Source organism: Phoca vitulina, unplaced genomic scaffold (genome assembly GCF_004348235.1).
Source record: "Phoca vitulina isolate PV1807 unplaced genomic scaffold, GSC_HSeal_1.0 scaffold5, whole genome shotgun sequence".
NCBI classification, from domain to species: Eukaryota; Metazoa; Chordata; class Mammalia; order Carnivora; family Phocidae; genus Phoca; species Phoca vitulina.
The window spans coordinates 57,761,749-57,786,038 of record NW_022589708.1 but is presented as its reverse complement, the minus strand read 5'-3'; the positions used below and the strand labels follow the sequence as shown (position 1 = coordinate 57,786,038).

At 34.4% G+C, this 24,290-nt stretch overlaps 2 protein-coding genes across 2 annotated transcripts in view; one reads left to right on the top strand and one right to left on the bottom strand.

The window, feature by feature from the left end:
- The window catches only part of RB1 (RB transcriptional corepressor 1), a 152,109-nt gene that overhangs the window by 44,902 nt on the left and 82,917 nt on the right, over positions 1 to 24,290 (bottom strand). The window lies entirely within an intron of this gene.
- LPAR6 (lysophosphatidic acid receptor 6) lies at positions 8,675 to 13,608 on the top strand. Its single transcript, XM_032403029.1, has one exon. It carries the CDS (start codon positions 12,320 to 12,322, stop codon positions 13,352 to 13,354), a length of 1,035 nt encoding a protein of 344 aa, XP_032258920.1. The 5' UTR covers positions 8,675 to 12,319; the 3' UTR covers positions 13,355 to 13,608.

The following is a 24,290-nucleotide window of genomic DNA, read 5'->3' as shown; positions in this document are numbered from 1 at the left end:
TCAGTCAGAGAAAGACAAATACCATATGATTTCACTCATGTGTGGAATTTAAGAAACAACACAAATGAGCAAAGGGGAGAAAGAGAGCTACAAACCAAGAAACAGACTCTTAACTATAGAGGACAAACTTATGGTTACCAGAGGGGAGGTGGGTAGGGAAATGAGTTAAATAGGTGATGGGGATTAAGGAGTCCACTTGTCATGATGAGCACTGAGCAATGTATGGAAGTGTTGAATCACTATATTGTACACCTAAAACTAATATGACACTATATGTTAACTAACTGGAATTTAAATAAAACTTTAATATGTACATACATATATTTTTAGGGGCGCCTGGGTGGCTCAGATAGTTAAGCATCTGCCTTCGGCTCAGGTCATGATCCCAGGGTCCTGGGATCGAGTCCCACATTGGGCTCCTGGCTCAGCGGGGAGCCTGCTTCTCCCTCTCCCTCTGCCTCTCCCCCTGCTCATGTTCTCTCTCTCTGTATCTCTCTGTCTCAAATGAATAAATAAAATCTAAAAAATCTAAAAAAATTAAATCTAAAAAAGTATACATATATGTATTTTTTTTAAAAAACTAGAAAATGACAGACAGCTGATTTATTACAGCAGGAGAATTGTTACCTTTTCTCCTTCTAATTTTTTTCTATTACTCTTTAAGAATCTTAATATCTTTCCTACATTATAAACAATGAATTTATTCTTAGGAAAAATTATTGAAAAACCAGCCTCATGGAATGATGTCATATGTGCCTAAAAACTGATCGAGTTGTGTCAAAGAAAAGTGAAGTCACGGTTCCAAAAATGAGCAGGGCTAGGTAACAAGTTGTGTCAGAACACAAGAGTAAGGAAAAGAGTTGGCTCCTTGAAGGACTGACACAGAATCTAAAGGTGGATCGAAAATAGGATACCATGTTATGATGGAGAAAAGATAACTGAAATATATAAGTACTTTTAAGATCCCAGATGCTCATTCAGGCATATGTAGGACAGATAATTAACAGAAGTCAAGGAAGTCAATTGATAATAATCTGTCAGATGTCACTGCTATCAGGAGAAAATTCAGTCCTGAGGTAATAGGGTGCTAGCCAAAGCATCAAAGAGTAAAAGATGAACCTGATAACTGCACAGGGAGGCAGAAGTCAGGGTGGGATCTGACTTGAAATGAAATTATTGGCCTGGGGCTCCTTTTAATGAAAGACAGGTACTCTCCTAGAAGTATTTAGTTTCAAGAATGCTGTCAAGTAGCCAAAACCAAACCAAACCAAACCAAGTTTATAAGGTGTCATGCAAAGCAAAAATTACAAGTAGACCTGTGGAATTTTATCAAGTTGAAATGCTGTTTGGAAATTTCCAATTGCCATGAAAATTATGGGTACAAGAACCTGGTGAGTGAAGTTATGGAAGATGAGGCTGGAAATACAAACTGGGGAGGGTGTTTTTAAAGACTATTTATCAGTTAAGGGTTAGTCCCTGAGACATCCACATGATTCATTCCTTCACTTCTGTTCAAATGTCCCCTTATCAGCAAGCCTGTCCTAGAACACTTCCCTTTTCCTCCTAAATGTATTTTTCGTCAGAGATCTTACCACCATATGACCAATTATGTAATTACTTATTGATTGCACATCTCCCCCAAATAAAATATAAGTAAGTTCAAGAATTTTTTTTTTCTCCTGCTGTATTCCCAGCAACTGGAAGAGCCCCTGGCACACAGCTACCGCTCAGTAAATATTTGCTATTGAATAAACAAATAAATATCAGCAGATCCAAGATTAAAGATAACATAAGAAGGAAAAAAATTCAAATGTGCCTATCTTATTTCCCTATCTATATAACCAGGACAACAATCCAGCAACTGTTCTTTGGTCTGGCTGAAGCAGTCCACTTTTAACTAAAAACAACAACAAAAAGCTGGGCTTTAAAAGGGGCCCTTTTGTAGAGTCAGTCCTTCCGGTCTTTTGTTTCTAACCTTTCTGTGAGGCAGTACTGGTGACATCTGGTATTGATAGGAAACACTCAAGTTTTCCAAGAATGTGAAGTCAGTTGATTAAAATAATCACACCAGCAAACCAATAAAAGAAGCGATCATGGAAATTTCCTTCTGGGAATGGATTACCCTGGTTTAGAATCTTACTGATTAATTCTTCCATATACCTTGAGTATCAGTATCTGTTAAAAGAGCCTGTCTCTTTAAATTCTAGTTAAGAGCAAAACATCTGCATAAGTGCAGATTAATTTAAATGTATTTGAAATAATGTTCATAGAACTAGATCTTAAAAATCTGTCATTTGTAAGGAAGAAAAAGAAAAAAAGGAATCTAAATTATGTATACTCATTTTTGTTTTGAAGGCCAAAGCTTTAAAAAATAAAAATATTAATCTGGGTATCAAAAACTGCAAGTCACTTTTAAGTTAAGAGAAAAAATTATATTCTTGTTCAGATCTTTTTCCCTTTTTTTTTAATGGATTGTTAATTTTCATTAGCTTTATTCTTTTTTTTTTTTTATTAAGTAAACTCTATGCCCAACATGAAGTGTGAACTCACAACCCCAAGAATCCCATACTCTCCTGAATGATCCAGGTGCCCACCATTATTTTATTATTATATGAAGTGCAATATGATAAACTGACATTTTCTTCCTACTCTACGTATTCCAGCAACAAAACTGTTTAGTCAAATGTATCTTTTCCTTTAAAACTGAAGACTTCATATAATACTTAGAAAGTCTCTACTACTCTACTGTTATTTTTAAGTACACTCAATTTTTTCCCAGAAGTTTATGGAGTCTTTTTTTTTTCTTTAAGAGTCTTTTTTTACGTTTAAATACTTGATCTAGTTGGCATTTATTTTGGTACAAAAAGTTAAAGTCCATGGGCGCCTGGGTGGCTCAGATGGTTAAGCGTCTGCCTTTGGCTCAGGTCATGATCCCAGGATCCTGGGATTGAGTCCCGCATCGGGCTCCCTGCTCAGCGGGCAGCCTGCTTCTTCCCCTCCCTCTGCTTCTCCCCCTGCTCATGCTCTCTCTCTCTCTCTCTGTATCTCTGTGTCTCGAATGAATTAAAAAAAAAAAATCTTAAAAAAAAAAAAAAAAAGTTAAAGTCCAGGGGAGCCTGGGTGGCTCAGTCAGTTAAGCATCTGACTTCGGCTCAGGTCATGATCTCAGGGTCCTGGGATAGAGTCCCAGGTCATCATGCTCCCTGCTGAGTGGGGAGTCCACTTGCCCCACTCCCTCTGACTCTTCCCCCTCTCCTGCTCTCTCTCAAATAAATAAAATCTTAAAAAAAAAAAAAAAGTTGAAGTACACTTCTTTCTCTTTTTAAATTACTTCCCTGATGACCCATTGAGCATTTACTGAACTATCCATATTTTTCTCTACTGATTTGAAGTGCTAATGTATTTCCCCAGGTTCATAGTCTATTTCTGGGCTCAAATTCACTCAGAACTAAAGAATTGCAAATTAAATGAGATACCACTTTTGACCTATTAATTAAGGAAGGGTTTAAAAGGCTCATAATAATCTGGTTTAGAGGAGGGTGTGAGGAAATAGGTATTACTGATAGGAACATGAATGGGAAGGAAAGACAAAATTTTTGGAAGTAAAATCACTAGGTTATACTATATATGTATATTACACTACATGTAATACACAACATATACACACTATATATATATAGGTGTGTATGTATATATATATATATATATATATATATATATAGGTGTATATATATATACACACACACCATTTTATTCAGGACATTCACCGAAAATCTATTGGGATTTTTAGTGAAATAGCATTAAACTTATAGATTTGTCCCAGTAAAACTGCATGTCACATATTCAGGTATTCCTCTATGGCCTTCATTAAAGCTTTGGGTCTTTTGTTTTCATCTAGATCCTGTTTTTTCCCAATTACATTTATTCTTAAGGTATTTTATACTATTTGCTGTCCTAAGTGGAATCTTTTATCCATTAAATTTTCCAGTTGATTATTGCTGATGCAGGAATTGTCTTATTTAATGAGAGTGACACCAGTTACTCAAAAAAGCTGGGGGGGCCTGGGTGGCTCAGTCGGTTATGTGTCTGCCTTCGGCTCAGGTCATGATCCCAGGGTCCTGGTACCAAGACTGCTCCCCTGCCCCGGCTTATGCTCGCTCTCTTCAAATAAATAAATAAAATCGAACCACATCAACAATGTGTGTCTATTATCACTATGTATAGAGTAAGAACATAAAGACTCTTGCAGAGCAATCTGAGAATAGAGAATCAATCCTTCTAGTTTCTTATGACAACCCCTATGAACTTTTACAGATGTACACATCTAACTCAACGATGTATTTTCAGCAACTTGCCTCTGAGTCACTCCAAAGCACCAAACTTGGGTTTCCCTAAAACACAATTTCATTATTGGGAACAAAAGAACTCAGGTGTATCAAAGAGCAGCTTTCCGGCCACAAGCATTTAGATTTTCAGGAGCATCCTAAAAGAGCAATCCTTTCCTATCTCCATACTTCAGTAATGGATAAAGTCAACAAATGCTTATTGAAATAAACTGGATTTCTAATAATAAACTGGATTTCTAATAATAAACACTGCTGGAAAATGTTAAATTTACTATTCACAGGAAATCCTTTTTCTAATTATTTAAAAGAAACAGAAATATTTCCTTCTTACCCATATAAAATTTGGTGCATACTTTTTCCAATTCCAAACTTTTTTTAAAAATCAATATAGATGAAGCTAAAAGTGAAGGATTATGATTTTAATCTACTCTAAGAGGTTAAGCTAAATTTGTCATAATTTTAGACTATAATCTTTCCCCAAAAAGTCTACATAGCTTACACATATAAAAACAAAGTTCTTCTCTGCTTAACATTCACCTAAGCTACGAACCAAGGTTCTTATTTTGTGTTAAGAAAAAATAAGGAATAGCAAGAAAACATGACTAGACATCAAGGAACTAGAATAGTAGTTCTAGCCCCCCCTGCACTCATTCAATTGCATTCTCTAACTTAACAACAAAGTACAAGGAACTGGGTTGGGTACTTAATAGTGAGGACCTGGTTTCTAGTTCTGGCTTCATGATTCTCCATCATTTAATCACTTATATAATTCTAGACAAACCACAATTTCGCTGAATTTCACTTTCTTGGAGACAATAATATATGTTCTTTGTATCATTTAAAATTAGTATGAAGATTAAATTATAAATGTAAGGTCTGAAAAGGATTCTAAAGATCTAGTTCAATATTCTTCTTTTACAAATATATAATAGAGAAGTTAAATTATTTGCTCCATGTCACATTAATTTTTAGTAGCACAGCCGGAATTACGAGTCTAGGTCCCTTAACACCTAGATTGGTTTTTTTACACTATATCTTCCTGCTTCTAAAGTAGGTGAAAGACTTTTAAAAACCACAACCAACCTATAATCTTCCTCAACTGTATTTTATAACCAAATTAACCCCTATGCCCCCAAGCATACTTTGGATGTGATGAATTAACTTCTCCTCTAGAAATTTAGAGTGGAACTAATTAGGTAGCATTCTTGAGAAAATTGAGAAAACTGTCACTCAAATCATTTTATGTGTTTTTGGTTGAAAAAGACAACATGACTATACTGATAGTACTACACTAAGACATTATTACCAGGCATGGCTCTAGCCTTCAAGACTTTAAATTTCAAACTCTTATTCAACTTTAAAGGCTTGCCTTCTTGAGACATTACCTCCTCTGAAGGCACTTTAACCAACGTGGTTGACTCTCATCTCCATTTTGTATAAACATCTATTGTTATACTCTGTACTGCAATTATTTCTTTGTTTTTTAATCTTAACTGAATTGAATGAATATGCCTTAAAAGGAAGACAGACTAAATACTATGGAAGTATAGAAAAAAACTGATGAAATTGAGAGGTCTCCATAAAAAATGTGATAGGATTTTAAGAGGCAGAGATGAAGGAGTCGGAGCAGGCAGAGATAGGAAAAAAGGAAGAAGGGACAACTCAAAGTGTTGGCAGTGATAAATATATTTACTCAAGTTTTAAGTCTTACACCACAACATTCCTGTTCCTCTTAATTTCATTTACCCTCTTTGCTTGAACCTGCTTCAACTACCATTCCCATCTACTTTTACTTTGCTATAAATCATCATTCATCACCCTAAAAATCTTTCTTCTACTTCCACCCAACCCTACAAGCTGGTTCAACCCTCTGAACTTGGGTAGATGACTCATGATCGAGTAAAGAGTAACAAAAATTGCTAAGTGTTTGCAATAATGATGGAAAGGTAAACTACTTTCAAATTATATCAACACATAGTAATACTAAATTTGTTTAATTAAAAGATCTTTTTATATAAAATATTCTATTGACATAAATTATAAATGTTCATTTCTCAAATTGAAAGTTTTGTTCATGTCTGAACTTAAAAAATTTATCCTAATAGGCTTCAGAAGATTCTAAAGTGAGAAAACTTTTTTAATAAGTATAAATTTGAGATGGGAGAGAATGTTTAAGAGTCACATCTCATTACAACAAAAATTTGCTGCATTCAAAACAAAGTAAGTTTAGAGTATTATTCTTACATTTTAAAATTTCACTATTCCACACTTTATTTTGAACTTGAACAACTTTATTTCAGTTTAAGTTTCACACACACTCCCATCCAATTGTTTTATAAATCTCATATTCTCAATGTTATTTTAGGTACAAATCCAATTATGGCCATCAAAACTTCTAATGAGAAATCACTTTAGAGTTTTGATCAATTTTATAATAAAAACATGGCATCTTATTGTGCTTTGGAAAGAAAAATTTTTATTTATTTATTTTTAAATATTTATTTATTTGAGAGAGAGAGAGAGAGAGAGAGAGCAGGGGGAGGGGCAGAATGAGAGAAAGAGAATCTTAAGCAGACTCCCCACTGAGAGCGGAGCCTGAGGCAGGGCTCGATCTCAGGACCCTGAGATCACGACCTGAACTGAAATCAAGAGTCGGACACTTAACTGACTGAGCCCCCCAGGCACCCCAGAAAAATCTTTTAAAGAAGAATTCTATAGAAATACAAAGTAAAGTCTTTTTCAATGTTAAATCTTTACACTATAACAAAATGTTAACAAAATTCCCCTTATGAGACTCTTGGCTTAAGCAAAGAATATTTCTTGTACATATTTCTTGTACAACCTGTTTTCAAAATTAGAAATCCTTAAACATAAAAAATGAAAAGTGACTCCTTGATTTGTTATACGTGAGAGTGAAAAAAACCAAACTAGCAGCTTAAGCATTCAAAGCATTAAAAGAATCAGAATCAGATACAGAAGCAGGAAGGGACCTCTTAGCAGTCAAACCCCCTCAATTTATAGCCAAGGAGCCAGAACCTTAGGAAGTTCAAATGACTGCATAACAAGCTTCTCTGATTCTTTGCCTGTGTGCTTTACACAACACTTTCACACTTCCCTATCAAAATGAAAAAAATTACAGATTTACATTTTATTGCCTACATACACAATTCTGTACTTCATTCATAAAGAACCTGCACTAGCAAATAGTCTTTTTCCTTCTAGTCTATCCATAGAGAAAAACTTTCCAAAATATTTCAGAGATTTCCAGATATTTCGAGAAGTAGCTTACAGGACTTGCTAATCCCTCACTTCTTCAGATCCATGGTCTCTTACCTGTTCTTAGTCACAGAATCTCATCAAAGCCATGGACCCAGTCGTCAGGGGAATGAGTAAAACAGGAGTTTTAGAGATGTCAAGGTCTTTAGGTGGAGATCCCTTGCACTAGACTATCAAACTTTCCTCAGCATTAAACCAGAATTACCACATATATTTGGACTATATTAATCTACCAACATATGTTTCTCAGAACCATAATTTGACATTGGGTACTCTTCTTAAATTGAGGGCCAATGAGAAATGGCATATGTTCTGCCACTAGAAAACAACCTCCTATGGTCATTTAATGGTTCACCTGTAAAGAGTCACAATGTATTTCTGAGATAAAGCAAAGAAAAGTTTCTCCCTTGACACTCTGGAATGTTTTTTCATTAAATGAAAGCAACATAATCCACCAAGTTTTCCTTTTCTGCCTTGCATCAATTGCAGTAGCTTCTCTTAGCCTAGATTTTTCAAACATCATTATTTCACATATTGCCCCCTTCCCACCCTTCTCTCTCCCCACCTAACACTTGGCTTTTATTCTTTTGCTAATATGTAATGAATTTGTGTTTTAAGACTTTTTTGCCTTTTGCAAACTTTCATTGTGTTCAAAATGAATAATTTTTAGAATAATGAAAATGACTAATATATAGAATAATTTCTCACATTTAAACTTTTTTTTAAGGTTTTTATTTTTTTGACAGAGAGATAGAGAGAACAAGTAGGCAGAGCGGCAGGCAGAGGGAGAGGGAGAAGCAGGCTCCCCGCTGAGCAGGGAGCCAACACGGGGCTTGATCCCAGCACCCTGGGATCATGACCTGAGCCGAAGGCAGCCGCTTAACCGACTGAGCCACCCAGGTGCCCCACATTTAAACTTTTTAACTGTTCTATACTTTCTTTTTAAACTTTTAAAGTTTAGGTATAATTTACATTCAATAAAACACTAAAATCTTAAATGTTTATTAGTTCTATCAGTTATGACAATTTTAAAATTATCATTTGCTTTATATTCTTTTTGGAAGCAAGAAGGGTATAAATGAATAAATAGTTGATTCATTCATGAGTTGGTCTGTGACAGGCTAACAGGGGGGAAATGGAAAAGGGTGGGACTGGAAATAAGAAGACAAGGCATTATAACAACCATACAGGTAAGAGTGACAGGGTTACCCCAGAAAGGTGGCAGTGAGAATTAAAGGGGGACAAGATAAATATGATACCGCTATCAAGGTCAGAAAATAACCATTATAAAAATGAAGAGACAGCAAGAATGGCTGAGGAGCACACTTAACACATTATTTGTTTATAGTGGGTGTCCAATAAAGATTTATTTATTCATCCAACAAACTATTATGAGCCTATTTTTGAATCAGGCATAAAAAAGTCAGATTCTTACCTCCTCAATATCAGAGCTGTAGCAGAAATTTAGTCAAGATCTCCCAAGTTGCCCAAATCTTTAAACTTCTAATAGTTAACTAACAGAATACTCTCTCTCAACCTGATAAAAAACGAGTTACACAACTAAATGATTTATACTATTATTATAGTGAATAAAACATCCACTTTATAGACTAGCTGGCTATTTACGTGGCTTCTTGATAAAATTAAAATTTGGAAAGTGAAGACTCACATAATGAGAGTCACTAAATTTCAAATCCGTGGTACATGTTTTTTCAGGACCCTAGAAAAAACTCAAGAATAAGTTGATTCACAGACTTAACTTTCAGAAGTGTACAATCTCATATTAAAATAAGTTTGGTCTGAGGCTATCAAATACAAAGCACCTATTAAATATACTCAATTCCCTATATTTATTTAACTCCCTTTGTAAGCAGTTACTATATTTTTCAAATCTTAACCTAAGGTATTTTCAAGGTATCTAATTTCACTTTGATTCCTTAATTAGAAGTCAAATTAAGTATCTTGAAAAATCCAGCATTTAATAATCTTCTCTGAAGCAGACGGCCCCTCTGCTATTGCTCTTTTCCTTAACAGAAACAGTTTTCAACAAAAGTAAAGTTTATTACTATGATTCATTCATCAGCAAACATGTATCACTAACAGGGTCAAAACCTATGTAAGAATTAGAAATACAAACATATACTAATATACTGATAATAACAAAAAGCTTAATTCAACAAATAGTGATCTATAAGCACGAATAACTCAAACATGAAAAAAGAAATGAATAGTTAAGTGAATAACAAGTCCAGTGAATAACAACATCAATATGTGGAAGAATATTCCCATGCAGAATTAATACATTTTACCTCTTTGTTTGAGACAATGCCATATTAAAATGAAAGCAGAAGTAAACAAGGGCAGGGCATATGACTGCTTATTATTTTATTTAATGATGACTAAAGAGATTATCAATTTAATAGATTACTAAGAAACTATAATAGAAAATTTTTCTCAATAAGAATACAAGCTTATTAACTACTCCTTATTTCATTACTATTCACCTGCCTTCTAATATGAACACTTACACATGCTACCTCTTTTTCATACCAGAGCGATACACAAAGAATTCAACCCTTTAACGTTTAAGTTTATTGATTATAAATAATACTCATTTGTTGGTGTCACTTGATTATAAATTTCCCAGTCAAAACAATAAAAAAAGAATACAATTTAGGCAAGATTCATCAACAAACAACAGAAGTTGCTAAACTTAATTTTATAATGAAAAAGGTATAAAATCAGCATAAAACATATTACTGCAACATATTACTTTTAAATTAGTTAGGTAATTTAGGAAGGAAAAACAAATCACTCTTAAATTCCCTAAATTTCCCTAATAGATACTTCGAAAGACAGAGTTTTGGCCCAAACTGAACCAAACTAGAAAACAGCAACAGTAAACTGTAACTGGATCTAGCCTTCTCTGAAAAATGGTAATTGAGAACAAGAAAAACATGTATGTGTCCAGTGGTATTGTCAATCCTCGAGGAAGTAACATCCATATTCAATTACCTCCATCCTGCACATACTTTATTCTTCCAAGTTCTTTGGACTTTAAAAAAAATGAGTATCCCTTAAATATAAATATATTCCGAAACAACTCATAGGAGCTTTTAAATGAAAACAAAATCTGAACCATACATAGTTAATGTCATATTAAGAGGGGTAAGAGGCAGGCTGAGGGTAATGAAAATAAAATTATGAACCTAAAATTTAGGCAAGTAGTATAGCTTTTATTCTCCAAAACTTATTTCAATCAATTTAGGGGGGAAAAAAAGTTTGTTTAAAAAAATGCAACTTAGTTCTGTGCGTAAGTAAGATTAATACCACACCAAACATGAACATTCTTGAATTTATTGTTTGGTGAAAGTAATTTAAAAATCGGAAGTGCTCTAAAATATTAACTCAATTTTATAGGAAAGAGGAAAGAATGTTAGAAAATTGTTTATCAAAAATGGAAGAGATGCAGGATTGGAGCCATTCACAATCATACCAATTAAATCTTGATGTGCAATTATGGCAAACAGAAGTCAGGAGTGGCAAAATTACCACTGGTCAGTCAAGTATTTTTTACGCCTAAAGATTAAATTTCTCTTTTTCATAAGTCATTAAACAGTTTTTTCAATGCTATATTAAGATACCACAATTTCAATTTATACACACTCATATACATTTTATTTCTTTAAAAAATTCATATTCCAAACACAAAAGCAATCAAATAAGAGAAAAACAGGCTTAATACTGATTTCTTATTACCAAATAGAAATAAAAGAAAAGAAAGAAGATGGCCAAAATCCCAGAAGCAATTCCGCATAAAAAGAGTTAAAGGGCAAAGGCTCAGCTCAACAGCCAGTGACCATTTGCAAGCCTCCTAGGTATATTCCCAGCAGACACATTATCAGATTAAAGGCACAGTAAACAAACGGGGCTGAAACCTTTCTTTGTCCAAGCCCAGCCTCTTCTTCCTGTGATGTCATACTACAAATCTAGCAAGCCTTTCTTTTCCACATCAGAGAAAGCCCATCTCACAATACATCTGGCAACGGAGGAAAAGGCTTCAATTCAGCAAGAGCTAACACGCTTAGGAATTTATTTCGGAAACTTTAAAAGACTCTTCTGCTTACCACCATCTGGAATCCACTGCAGGAATACCAAAAAGGAAAACTTCATTTCAAAGGAGCAAGAAGTGAGACCAAACTGGGAATGTTTAAGTCTCTGAAAACTCTGCACTGAAAGCAAAAAAAGACTACTACCTTCATCTTAAATATATTGGAGCGTAGAGAAACTTTAATTTTGGAATATTCATCTTGACTACCGAAATACAAGTTTACCAGATGAGTAGTTTTCTTCCCATCTCAGAACACAGCTTTTCTTTAAATTTATAATCCAATAGCTTGGCTTCACTGACTACATTTTTCAAAAGTTGTTCGTCGGTTACCTAAACCCTGGATTCACGAATTTTCGGATTAGAAAATGAGAATATTTTCCTGTTGAAGAACCAAGTGGAAACTTTACAACAACGAATTTCATGTTTCTTACCAAGATTTCAAAGAAAAAGGAAGTATTTATAAATCTATCCAAAGATACAAAGAATTTGCAAATACTCTGGAGGCTATAAAGTCACAATCTGAATACCAGAGAAGACTGCAGCTGACGAAAGGACTTCAATTCTGTAAACTGGACGTGCCTTTATAATGGTAAGCAGTAACAGCTCCAATTGCTCCTATGATGACTCCTTTAAGTACACTTTGTACGGGTGCATGTTTAGTATGGTGTTTGTGCTTGGCTTAATATCCAACTGTGTTGCCATATACATTTTCATCTGCACCCTCAAAGTGAGAAATGAAACCACAACATACATGATTAACTTGGCAATGTCAGACTTGCTTTTTGTTTTTACTTTACCCTTCAGGATTTTTTACTTTGCAACACAGAACTGGCCGTTTGGAGATGTACTTTGTAAAATCTCAGTGATGCTGTTTTATACCAACATGTATGGAAGCATTCTGTTCTTAACCTGTATTAGTGTGGATCGGTTTCTGGCAATTGTCTACCCATTTAAGTCAAAGACTTTAAGAACCAAACGAAATGCAAAACTCATGTGCATTGCTGTGTGGCTAACTGTGATAGGAGGAAGTGCACCAGCAGTATTTTTTCAGTCCACCAACTCTCTGGGGAACAATTCCTCAGAGGCCTGCTTTGAAAAATTTCCAGAAGCCACATGGAAAACGTATCTCTCAAGGATTGTAATTTTCATCGAAATAGTGGGATTTTTTATTCCTCTAATTTTAAACGTAACTTGTTCTAGTGTGGTGCTAAGAACTTTAAATAAACCTGTTACATTAAGTAGAAGCAAAATAAACAAAACTAAAGTTTTAAGAATGATTTTTGTACATTTGGTCATATTCTGCTTCTGTTTTGTGCCTTACAATATCAATCTTATTTTATATTCTCTTATGAGAACACAAACATTTGTAAATTGCTCAGCAGTGGCAGCCGTAAGGACCATGTACCCAATCACTCTCTGCATTGCTGTTTCAAACTGTTGCTTTGACCCTATAGTTTACTACTTCACGTCAGAAACGATTCAGAATTCAATAAAAATGAAAAACTGGTCTGCTAGGAAAAGTGACTTCAGATTCTCTGAAGTTCACAGCACAGAGAACTTTATTCAACATAACCTACAGACCTTAAAAAGTAAGATATTTGACAGTGAATCTACAATATAAGCTGCCTGAAATGAAACCGCTCGGACTACACTGGGAACCTCCAAGTTCCTTCAACTGTGAGAAGTGTTTTCTTGGACAACTATTTCTCCACCTCTGAAAGAAAATAAACACGTGGACATTTTAAAGTTAATAGTATAAAAAATTGTATTCGATGTGTTAAGCATTAAAATGTATTCTATTCTTGTATACACACCATTTTATTTTTCTGAGCCATTTTGACCTCTACCTTCCTCTTCATTAAAAAATCCCTAAAAGACTTGTTCAGAGTCTAAAAGTGACTATGATTTAAATCATGTAGTGACCATGTGTGCTGTTTAATTTCTTAGCAATTTTAAACTAAATGATTTATAACAATTAAATGTTTTATGTATTTAATATTTTTATTCAACATATCTAATTTCTATTTCAATTTGAATTGGAACTACTAATTGTGTTTCTTGAACTATAACATAAATGAGAAAGGAGAATAATTTGAAATAACAAGTGGTTTTGGAGTGTTCTTTGAAAAAAATAGCTAAAAATGTCTTCTCTAGAATAACAACACACTAACTATTTGGGGATCTCGAGCAGTTACAGATAATATTCAGGCTTTTGTCTTTGTAGGCAATTCATAAGAAGCATGTGCTATCTAACCATGTAGTATGTATACTTTAAAATTATTATTTTGATCTATTTTCTGGATATAACAGCGCTCAATTTCAAAATAATATATGCCACCAAAATTGAGAGGGAAGAAACTAACAAAATGCTGTTTTGCTAGGTACATTTAAAAAAAAAATACTACTTGGAGGTACATTTCAAAGGTATATTTTGTCACAATAAGTAACCTGTATATGTATTTTAAGTCAGAAATACCACAGATAGTAAGATAGTGAAATACAAGACTTGGTGCTTAGAAAGTGATCAGTAAATACATTATTTCCCTTCTCTCTTTTGACCATTTAAAGTCAAATATTGAACAGCTGAAAATATTATTTCCAGTAGGCAAAATGTTAATGTACATCAAAATAATTTATAAAGTAAAAACATAGTTCCTTATGTAAAAAGCACCAAAACTACAGGGTCAAATAACTCAGTACAACTACATTTTCATTTTCTTAAACACAGAAAAGGTATCGATTTGAGCTATAATTTAGGAGATGTTAAGTACCAACTACACTAAAACGTTTTCATTTTCCAACATACTTTCTTTCAAATTCAAGCAGTTCTCCAAAGTTAACTAAAAAAGAATGCTTTTTATTTGAGAAAAATGACATAATTAAATTCAGCATTCAATGTATTTGATTTTTACATCTAATCTTTCAAGTCCTGAACACAACTTTGGACAAATACTCTTTTTTTTTAAATCGATAAAAGTTTATTAAGTGAAGATACAGAAGAAGCTCTCAAGAGCGAGAGGGGTCCCAACAGGGTTGTCGTGGACAACTACTCTTAATTTAAATTTGATTTTTGCTGTTCTCTGGGCTTGGGCTACAATGATTTCAGACAAATCATAGTCATTTGCTAGAGAAGTAATCTATTTTCAATAAAATAACTGGGGGATTTTCTTTAGGTAGCCATGGTTTCCTTTAGATAAACCAAAGGCAAAATAAATCCTTCAAGTCTTCAATTTGCCCTGTAGTACACCTTTATTTGATATCACTCTTCAGAAAATAAATATACCTACCACTCTTGAAAAGCAACTAACAACTTAATGATGTGGAAAAAAGGGGTGAGAGTTTGTAACTCAGATTTCTCAGAACTTTCCTTGGTTTAAAGATCTGTGAGCAAGATCTCAAAGTATGACTATTACTTTAAAATACAAGCAAAACAGTCATTAGATATTTGTTTTTACTGTGATTACTGGAGACATTTTTGTTGCCCTCTTGTCAACAGAAAGATGAATCAAAAGTTTTGTAAGATTTTTCACAAAGTAATAGCTAACAAATAATGAATACTAGTTTTATCTTCTAGAACTTCAAATCCTGGGTAAAGCTTAACTACATGGACAGAAAGTGTACTAAAGTTATTTTCCTTTGTTAGCATTGCATGTTATGGTAAATTACATACTCAAAATTTTCTCTTTCTTCTTTCCCCAGAAAGCCTCTTGAGAACTCTTGAGAATTTTACTTTTTTTACTTTAAAGTGATAGTACCAAGCCCTCCCTCCCAAAAAACTATGCCCACTGTTTTTAACATCTTTGTAAAAGAGTAGATGATTTAACTAATCTTCTGTTCTACATTAACGCCCTTCAAAGGAACAGAAGATGAGAACATTTTTAAGGTTTGGAAAACAGCTCCCCAGGATCCTAATGACTGGTTCTAAACTCAGAAATGACCTTTTCTGAGAAAATAACAACTAAGTAACTAGTTTATTAAAAGAATATATGTGCTGTACATAATACATGTACAAAAAATTTAAAGAAACTGGAGATACTACTTCATCAAGGAGTTTTGACTTTATATTCTACATTCAAAATACTGAAAGTAAATTTGAGGTATAAATCTTATAGATACTGGTATCATAAAGATTAGTCACTCAGTTGAGGAATATAAAATATAATAAAAAACTTCGTATAAAATTTCATATCCCCAACTGAGAAGCATTTAATTCACGACTCATATCTAAAGCAACTGCTTTTTGGTTCTGTAATTTTGGACCCCTAATGAATGAACCAGATATATGATCTCTTGTCGGTATATTAAGTCACTATTGCCTAACAGAATCTTCACTACCTCTCAACACCCAAACTTTTTTAGTACTTACATGTCAATCCAACCCCAGATGCAAGTAAGGGAAGATATAACTTGGTGCTCTTAGTTGTGAATAAATACATAGAAAATTTTATAAAGTGCTTACTAATGGATGAATGTTAACATAATCCTAAGGTAAAATGTTTTTAAAAAGCTCTGTTGGGCTGGGCTGGAAATCAAATTATCCATTTATAACATGATCTCCAAGAAATAAATTCTAAATTAAAAGGAACTAATGGACAAACATAAGGACACAAAACATCTTTAAATAGACCAGAGTATTTAATGGTCAATAATATTACTTAATTACATTTTCCAGAAATCAACATATACACTTCCCTAAAATCACAAATTCTTAATTACCTATTTAATCTCTTTCTTCATCCTTTTTACCTGATGCCTGTTACCCATTTTCTGACAGTCAATTTTACAAAAAAACAAAGAATTATCAATTAAACAGGGCAATAGATCAGGATAATAAAATAGTATGAAATTAACTCTAGGCCAACTACTCTATCAAGTCTTTCCCCTTCCTCCTGCTCTCAAAAAAGATTTACTTCAATAACTCCTTAAAAGGATACAAAATTATCTCTCATCACACTGTGATTCAAGTGCTGAAAAACAGAATCCAAGACACAAGACCCCAGAAACAGAGATAATTCATGAATTTAATAACCACTTTTCAACTCAAACCTTACTTTACTCATATAGAATCAACTCATCAACTAATTTTTGAAAATAATTAAAATTTAAGTAAAGAGTAAGAATGAGAAACAAGTATGTGTTATATACTTAAAGCCAAGTTATAGTTAAAAGCCACAGGGTGAATGTGCTGCGTTCTATTAACCTTCCCATCAAAATGACTTCTGGTAAATTCACAATTTAAAACTAAAAGAGCCTATAGGTCATCTTAACTGAAGAATTAAAGGGCTAAGTAACTTGCATAAGGTCACAGAACAAATTAAGGTAGAGCCTGGATAAGGACTTGGTTGTTTTTTTTTTTTTGACTCATCGATTTCTTTAATGGTGGCCAGGGAAGTAGCACATGCAAAGGCCCTTGGGAGAGAACTTGGTATACTGAAAGAACTAAAACAAAGCTAAAGTGGTTGGAGATATAGGGCTGAGACCTTACATGTACTTATAGGCCATAATAAAGCCATATTAAGATCTGAGGAGATATGGAAAGCCCTGAAGAATTTCCAGTTAGGAGAGACATGATAGATTTGCATTTCAAAAAGATTCCTCTGATTACAGAGTAGAGATGCATTTGTCTTCAGCAAAAAGAAAACAATCACAATAAGAGATTATTTATTCAATTTAAACTTAAAGAGCTGTTCTAATCCTTTATTTTATGTTCTTTCTCCCTTATTAAAATGGCCTTTCTTTTTTGAAATGATGCTGATGAAAGATAGGAAGAATATTTTAATGTCATCACTTTGTAAAATTAAATGAGCGACCCTTGTAGAGAAATTGGTACATTCATACACTGCTGATGGGAAGAGAAAACGGTATGATCCTTATGGATGGGAATCTGGCAATATCACACACACACATTTACTCTTTGAGCCAGCACTCTCATTTCTAGGTATGTACCCTGAAGACATAATTTCAATAATGTAAAAACATATGTACAAGGTGCAGCACTATTTGAAACTGTAAATATTGGAAACTACCTAGAAGTCCAAGAATAGAAGACTGGTTGAATAAATTGCAGCACATACACAATGTAGTACCATGCAGCTGTAATAAAGAATGAGAAAGAGCTCTATGAACTGATATGCTCAGATTCCCAGAAAGTGTTAAGTGAAAAAAGTAGCAATACATATGGTAGGCTATCTTTGGTATAACAAAAGGCAAAATAAAACAGCATACATATATTTGCTTATTTTTACCAAAAGAAACACAAGAAAGATAAACCAAAAAGCAAGGAATAGGGGTGAGGAACAGCATAGAAAGGATATTGAAGGTTATGACACTTATCTGAGTGTAAGACTTTGGGAAACATGTTAATGTTATGTATCAGGAATCAGAAACTCTTTTCTTCAAGGGTCAGATAGTATCTTAGGCCTACAGACTATATGGTCCTGTTGCAACTTCTCAACTCTGCCTTATAGCACAAAAGCAACCACAGACAATACATAAGTGAATGAGTGTGGCTGTGTTCCAATGAAACTACAGAATTAGGTGGTTGGTCTGTGAGCTGTATGTGCCACTTCTTGTTCCACATAGTCAAAAATCTAAAGCCAACAAGGATGGGAAAGAAAAAAACAAACCCAATCTAGAACTACATCCATATTAGTACATGGCAGGTAATAGCTCTCAATCACCTGTTGAATGAATGAAACTTAAAATTCTATTAAAAGATGGACATGAGTTCTAGTGTGTGTGTGGGGGAGGGGGGGTACCTTGAGCTCACAACCCCGAAATCATGACCTGAGCTGAAATCAAGCATCAGATGCTTAACCGACTGAGCCACCCAGGTACCGCACCCCCTTCACTCCCCCTCCTTCCTTTAAATAACCATTGTCACCATTGTTACCATGTGATATTGGGACTACTACAATTACATTCTCAGCCTGCTTCCTTTTTTTTTTTTTAAAGCTTTATTTATTTATTTGAGAGAGGGAGAACACAGAGTGAGAGGGAGACTCAGATGCCCCGCTGAACAGAGAGCCCCACACAGGGCTTGACCCCAGGACCCCGAGATCACAACCCAATCAGAAGGCAGACGCCCAACAGACTGAGCCACCCGGGCACCCCCTCAGCCTGCTTCCTGCTTTCTTCCCTTCAACCATGCAGGACAGGTCAACCAGATTTACCTATTAAATCACCACTTTAAACCAGTCACTTAATGCCCAGTTTTGGGGGGTTTTTGGGGTTTTTTCTTTTTTTTTTTTTGAGAGGGAGGGAGAGGTGGGGGGAGGGACAGAGCAGGCTCCACGCCCAGCGCAGAGCGTGAAGTGGGGCTCGATCTCACAACCTGAGATCACGACTGGAGCTGAAATCAAGAGTTGGCTTCCTAATGGACTGAGCCACCCATGCGCCCCTGTCCAGTTTTAAAAGTTGTCAGATTCTCCATTGCCTGAAAGGGAAAGTCCAGTTTCAAAGTTCAACATTCTCCAAAATACAGCCCTGACCTCTTGATTTTTTGGTTTATTTTCTCTCTCCCAAATAAGATTCCTCCACTCCTGGTTGGTCTACTACACGTCCTGTGTTCATAACTCTCATTTTATTGACTCTAGACATTTAGGCACATGACACACTACTTGCCCCACCCCCACCCCAGTCAATAAAACTCACTGTGCCCCTCTTCTCTGATAAAATCCTTTTCATCCTCCAAGGGCCAGTTCAACTCCTAAACAAAATCTTCTTTGATAATGCTTATTGTCTGTACCACGTTTTTTTTTTAACTGCCTTTGTTAGTTATCTTTTTATCTTCCTGATACCTCAAGCTCCCTGAGGAAAGGGATTATGTTCTGTACTTCTTTGTATTCTTTATAGCGTCTAACATAGGTTGAAATAGAGGAAGTAGAGATTGGAAGGAAAGGGCTTAAGAGTTAAGAACAAATTAAATATTATTTACCCACCAGACTGAAGATTAATTTTTTTCCCTTTTTCTATTTTTATTTTAATTTCAGTATAGTTAACATACAGTGTTGTATCGGTTTCAGGTATACAATGAATTGATTTGAAGATTTTTTTTTTAAGATTTATTTATTATAGAGAGAGAGGGAATCCTTAAGCAGATTTCCCAGTGAGCGCAAAGCCCCACGTGAGACTTATTCCCAGGACCCTGAGATCATGACCTGAGCTGAAATCAAGAACTGGCCACTTAACTGAGCCACCCAGGTGCCCCTGAAGATTAATTTTTAATAACTAATATGTATTTACTTATATAGTACCTACTCTAGGTATTTATCAATGTAGTTCTAATAAATATCCTATACTTACACACAAAAATGTAAAGAAGATAAAGACTGCCTCTTGTATCATCAAACCTATGTATGGTACACTTAATTCATCAAAAGCCCAAGGAAGAGAGGCAAATTTTCCTTTGTCAATACTACTCTGTGACACAAGAATTCAACTCTTGCAGTTATCACCCTAAACTTGATTTACCTTAAACGTTACTACTGAATTCCCCCCCTTTTTTTTTTTTTTTTTTTTTTAAAGATTTTTTATTTATTTATTTGAGAGAGAGAGAATGAGAGAGAGCAAGCACATGAGAGGGGGGAGGGTCAGAGGGAGAAGCAGACTCCCTGCCGAGCAGGGAGCCCGATGCGGTACTCGATCCAGGGACTCCAGGATCATGACCTGAGCCGAAGGCAGTCGCTTAACCAACTGAGCCACCCAGGCGCCCCTGAATTCCCCCCTTTAGATGAGGTTATAGAATTACTGAAAGAAACCACTGTGTTCTTTAAGACATTCTTCATGTAACTATGGATTTCTTTTTTGGAACAACTATTTTCTAGGCCTGTTGTATCCTAGAATTTTTCCCACTTTTTTCTCTCTGCACTCCTGTTTAACTCTTAAATCCCACAATTTCTCCTTTCTTGGATTTCTTTTTTACTTTGCTAAATCATATTCTCTAGTAATTTCATTTCAAAAAGGATAGTCAAGAGATAAACATTCTGCATCCCTCGATGTCTGAGAATTGTTTCATTTTACCCTCCTGTTTGACATGTAGGTTAGATACAAAATTCTATGTTATCAGATATCCAGTACTCCTGCTAAGGACTTTGATGCTGATCTGGATCTTATTCCACTGTAAATAACTTACTTTTTTCTTGCTGGAAGCTTTTATCATTTTCTCACTACCTTTGGAATTCTGCAATTTTCACCAAGATGTATCCATATTCATTTATCCTGCTTGGACCTATGAACCCTTTCCACTGGAAGCCTCCTGGCTTTGGAAAAAAAAAATTTTTTTTTAATCTGGTCTTTCTTTTGGGGATGGATATTGAACTGAGGTTACCCAAAATTAGGGCAATATAACCTTGCAGCGTAGTAGTTTGATGCATTTTCTTCTTAAGCAGAATTACCTTTCCTATCTCATTTTTTTCTTCAAGTCTGTTATAGAAGTCTACAGATTTACCTAATTTACCTAACTTACCTAATTTATAGATTTGCCTACTTTTCTGCTCTGCTTCTCTTATAGACCCAGCAGGAAGCTGTAGGTACCGTGTTTGTGTGTGTGTGTGTGTGTGTGTGTGTGTGTGTACAAAAGCTGGGGTGGGGCCAGGCATGTATATGTATAGTGCACTGCACAAAAGCACAGGGCTTCAGCATAAATGCTGCATACCAAATCAGGGGTACCTGTATCCAGAGGGGCATCTTTTTCTAATTCATTAGTAAAGAGGAATATACATTTTCCTGATTCTTATAGGCTGGCATGAACTGAGGTGGGGGACTGGTCCAAATGTTTCATGGACCGATGTTCTCAAAATGTAGTGGCCAGACCGGCAACATCAGCATTGCCTAGAAACATGTTGAAAATATAAATTCTTGGACCCTACCCTAAAAACTTTGGGGTTGCGCCCAGCAATCTGTAACCTGTGTGTTAACAAGCCCTCCAGGTCATTTTGATGCATGCTCAAGTTCGAGAGCTACTGGCAGACAGCACTTTAAAAAAATTCTCCTGATTACTGCCTTACTCTCTATATCTGCTACTTTGAGCTTGGAGGCTAAGACTCCCACTTCCACCAGAGCCCTTTCCTGTGTGTATTCAGAGCTGTGGTTTTCTCTATTTTGTTGTATCCTTCAATATACCCCTCATTTACTTTTTATCCTCAAACCTGAATCAACCCCTCAACTTCCCTCCATAGTTTCTCTACTTTATAGTCTCAGTATTGCAGGATTTCACCCCCACGTGTGCTTTTTATTTTTCTTTTCTGTAACTTCTGGAGGGGTTTTGGGGGAGGAAGGAGGTAAAGGTGTGTGGTCAGTTTGCTATTTTGAACCAGAAATATTCTCATTTTTAAAAGCAATTGCACACGTGATGTGATGAGCACTGGGTGTTATGCGCAACTGATGAATTGTTGAACACTACATCTGAAACTGATGGTGTACTATATGTTGACTAATTGAAATAAAAATAAATAAATAAATAAATAATGAAAGCAACTGCACAGTATAAATTACACAAGAAAACATTATACTACTTAAACCCTTTTACTGCTGCTGAAAAATAATATGCAAAGGGCTTTTTCATCAAAACAAAGCAAATCCATTAATTATGAACAACATAACTTTCAATTTATTTTCTTTAAAAATGCTAATATTTTAAACTATTTAACAAATTATTGTTAGCTCATATTTTAATAGGTCATAAAAATCTATGAATCACTTTATTATAAATCTTTATTTTAAAATAAAGAACTTTTATTTCATTACATGAGTGTAAAATAGTCACACTGGACTAAATTTAGGCTTTCCAGGGGAAAAGATTTTATGTATAATGAAAAGAAGCAGTTTATTTAAATAAAAATGAATACTAAAACAGCACTAAAAATTATACCTTTGGCTTATATGTCACATACGTGATTTTTGCTGATGGCCAACATAACTGGTTTTAAAACTGTTGGGCAAAAATTGCTATATTTTGTGTTGTAGTCTTATAAGTCCTTTTTAAACTGAAACACACATAATTTTGATATAAAGAGAAGGGAAAAATATGGCCATGTATTAAAAAATCAAAAGGGACAATTATAAATAGTTTGTCTGTAAGAGATTATAGAAAAAGTTGTTGTTGTTCAAACAGAAATAATTATAAAGGTCAAGTATATCATTTTTGCACTACCATGGCAATCTCCATCCACCCATGCCATTTATTCTTCACTTGAAACTGGACTGTGGAAAAGTTTATTTTCAGAAGACCTTGTTTAAATATGTGAGTTAGATCCTGGTTTAAAAGTACATAGTACTGAAAGTTTCCAGTATGCCTATTACAAAGACAATGCAAAACTTTATATTTTTAAGAACAAGTTTATATTTTTAAGAGTTCAGTACTGGATTAGGAAATCCTATGTTCATTTTTGTTTAGGACTCATGTATTGGTAAGAGAGGAGTCATTTTACTTTTCCACCTTTCTCATTTTTACTGTTTAAAAGAAAAAAACCAAAATGAAAAAATTTAAGATATAAAAATTAGTGTTACTTAATATGCAAATGAAAAACTTTTAGATAATTATCTTAAAACATAGAAAGAGTAAGGATAATGATCAGATAGTAATAAAAATAAGTAAGTTTTTATTAATTTATTAGTAAAGATAAAAATGACCAGATATTAAACTCCAAAAAGGAAATGAACTTAAATAAAAGATAGCAAGACAGATTTCTGTTAGTCTTTGGAGAATTCTTAAAGAGTATAATCAAATCTTAAAGAGAAATTATGTTATATTTTAACAGAGGCAAGAAACACTGAAACTTAGTAAGAAGAATAAAAAGTTTTTTGAAAGAGAAGCAAATCCAGCTGTTTCCTATTCTACATCTCCTTATCAGTTCTAAATCCATACTTACAGGAAGATACCATAAATACTTCTGATATTTGGCTATTTCTGACATTAGTGGAAAATATGAAGAACCAATCAGTAAATTAATAAAACCACACACACAAGTCACTGACATGCATTCTGAAGCAGACTAGGTTGTGACCGTTCAGGGTTTTAAGAACATGCCATAAATATTTGGAAAAGATAAGTATCAAAAAGTCGGTTCTTTTTATTATGAAAAGTAACAGAACTTAATTAAACTATTTAGGAACAACTGCCCCAGAGTGTTTCTAAAATTTTACTAAACTCATTATTAATAATAGCTTCTTATTTTGCTGGAGGAATTTAGAAACTATATTGATTAAAATAGATATTTCATAAGATACTTTTACTTTTTGTTTCTTTCACATCCAGATTCCAGAACCGTTCCTCACTACTAGAGTTAGGATTTAACTACGAGTTTAGAGACTGAAAATTCTAAGATTATATTCAAGCAATTTCCTAACATCAAGACCTTGCAGAAGACCCTCTGAACAAGAGTACAATTGCTTCCATTTCCACAGGTTAATAAGCACAGAGGATCTTTCTGAGCTTTTCTTCTACAATTGCTATCTCCCTTCTTGTTTGTACTTGAATAATGAACTAACATTGCCCTCGGGTAATTACTGACATGAGTCATAACTAAAGCAATATAACAAATTCCAACTGCCGCATA

What these genes read in the sequence shown, in the direction of transcription:
- LPAR6 (XM_032403029.1), top strand. Translation starts at nt 12,320, where the DNA reads ATGGTAAGCAGTAACAGCTCCAATTGCTCCTATGATGACTCCTTTAAG.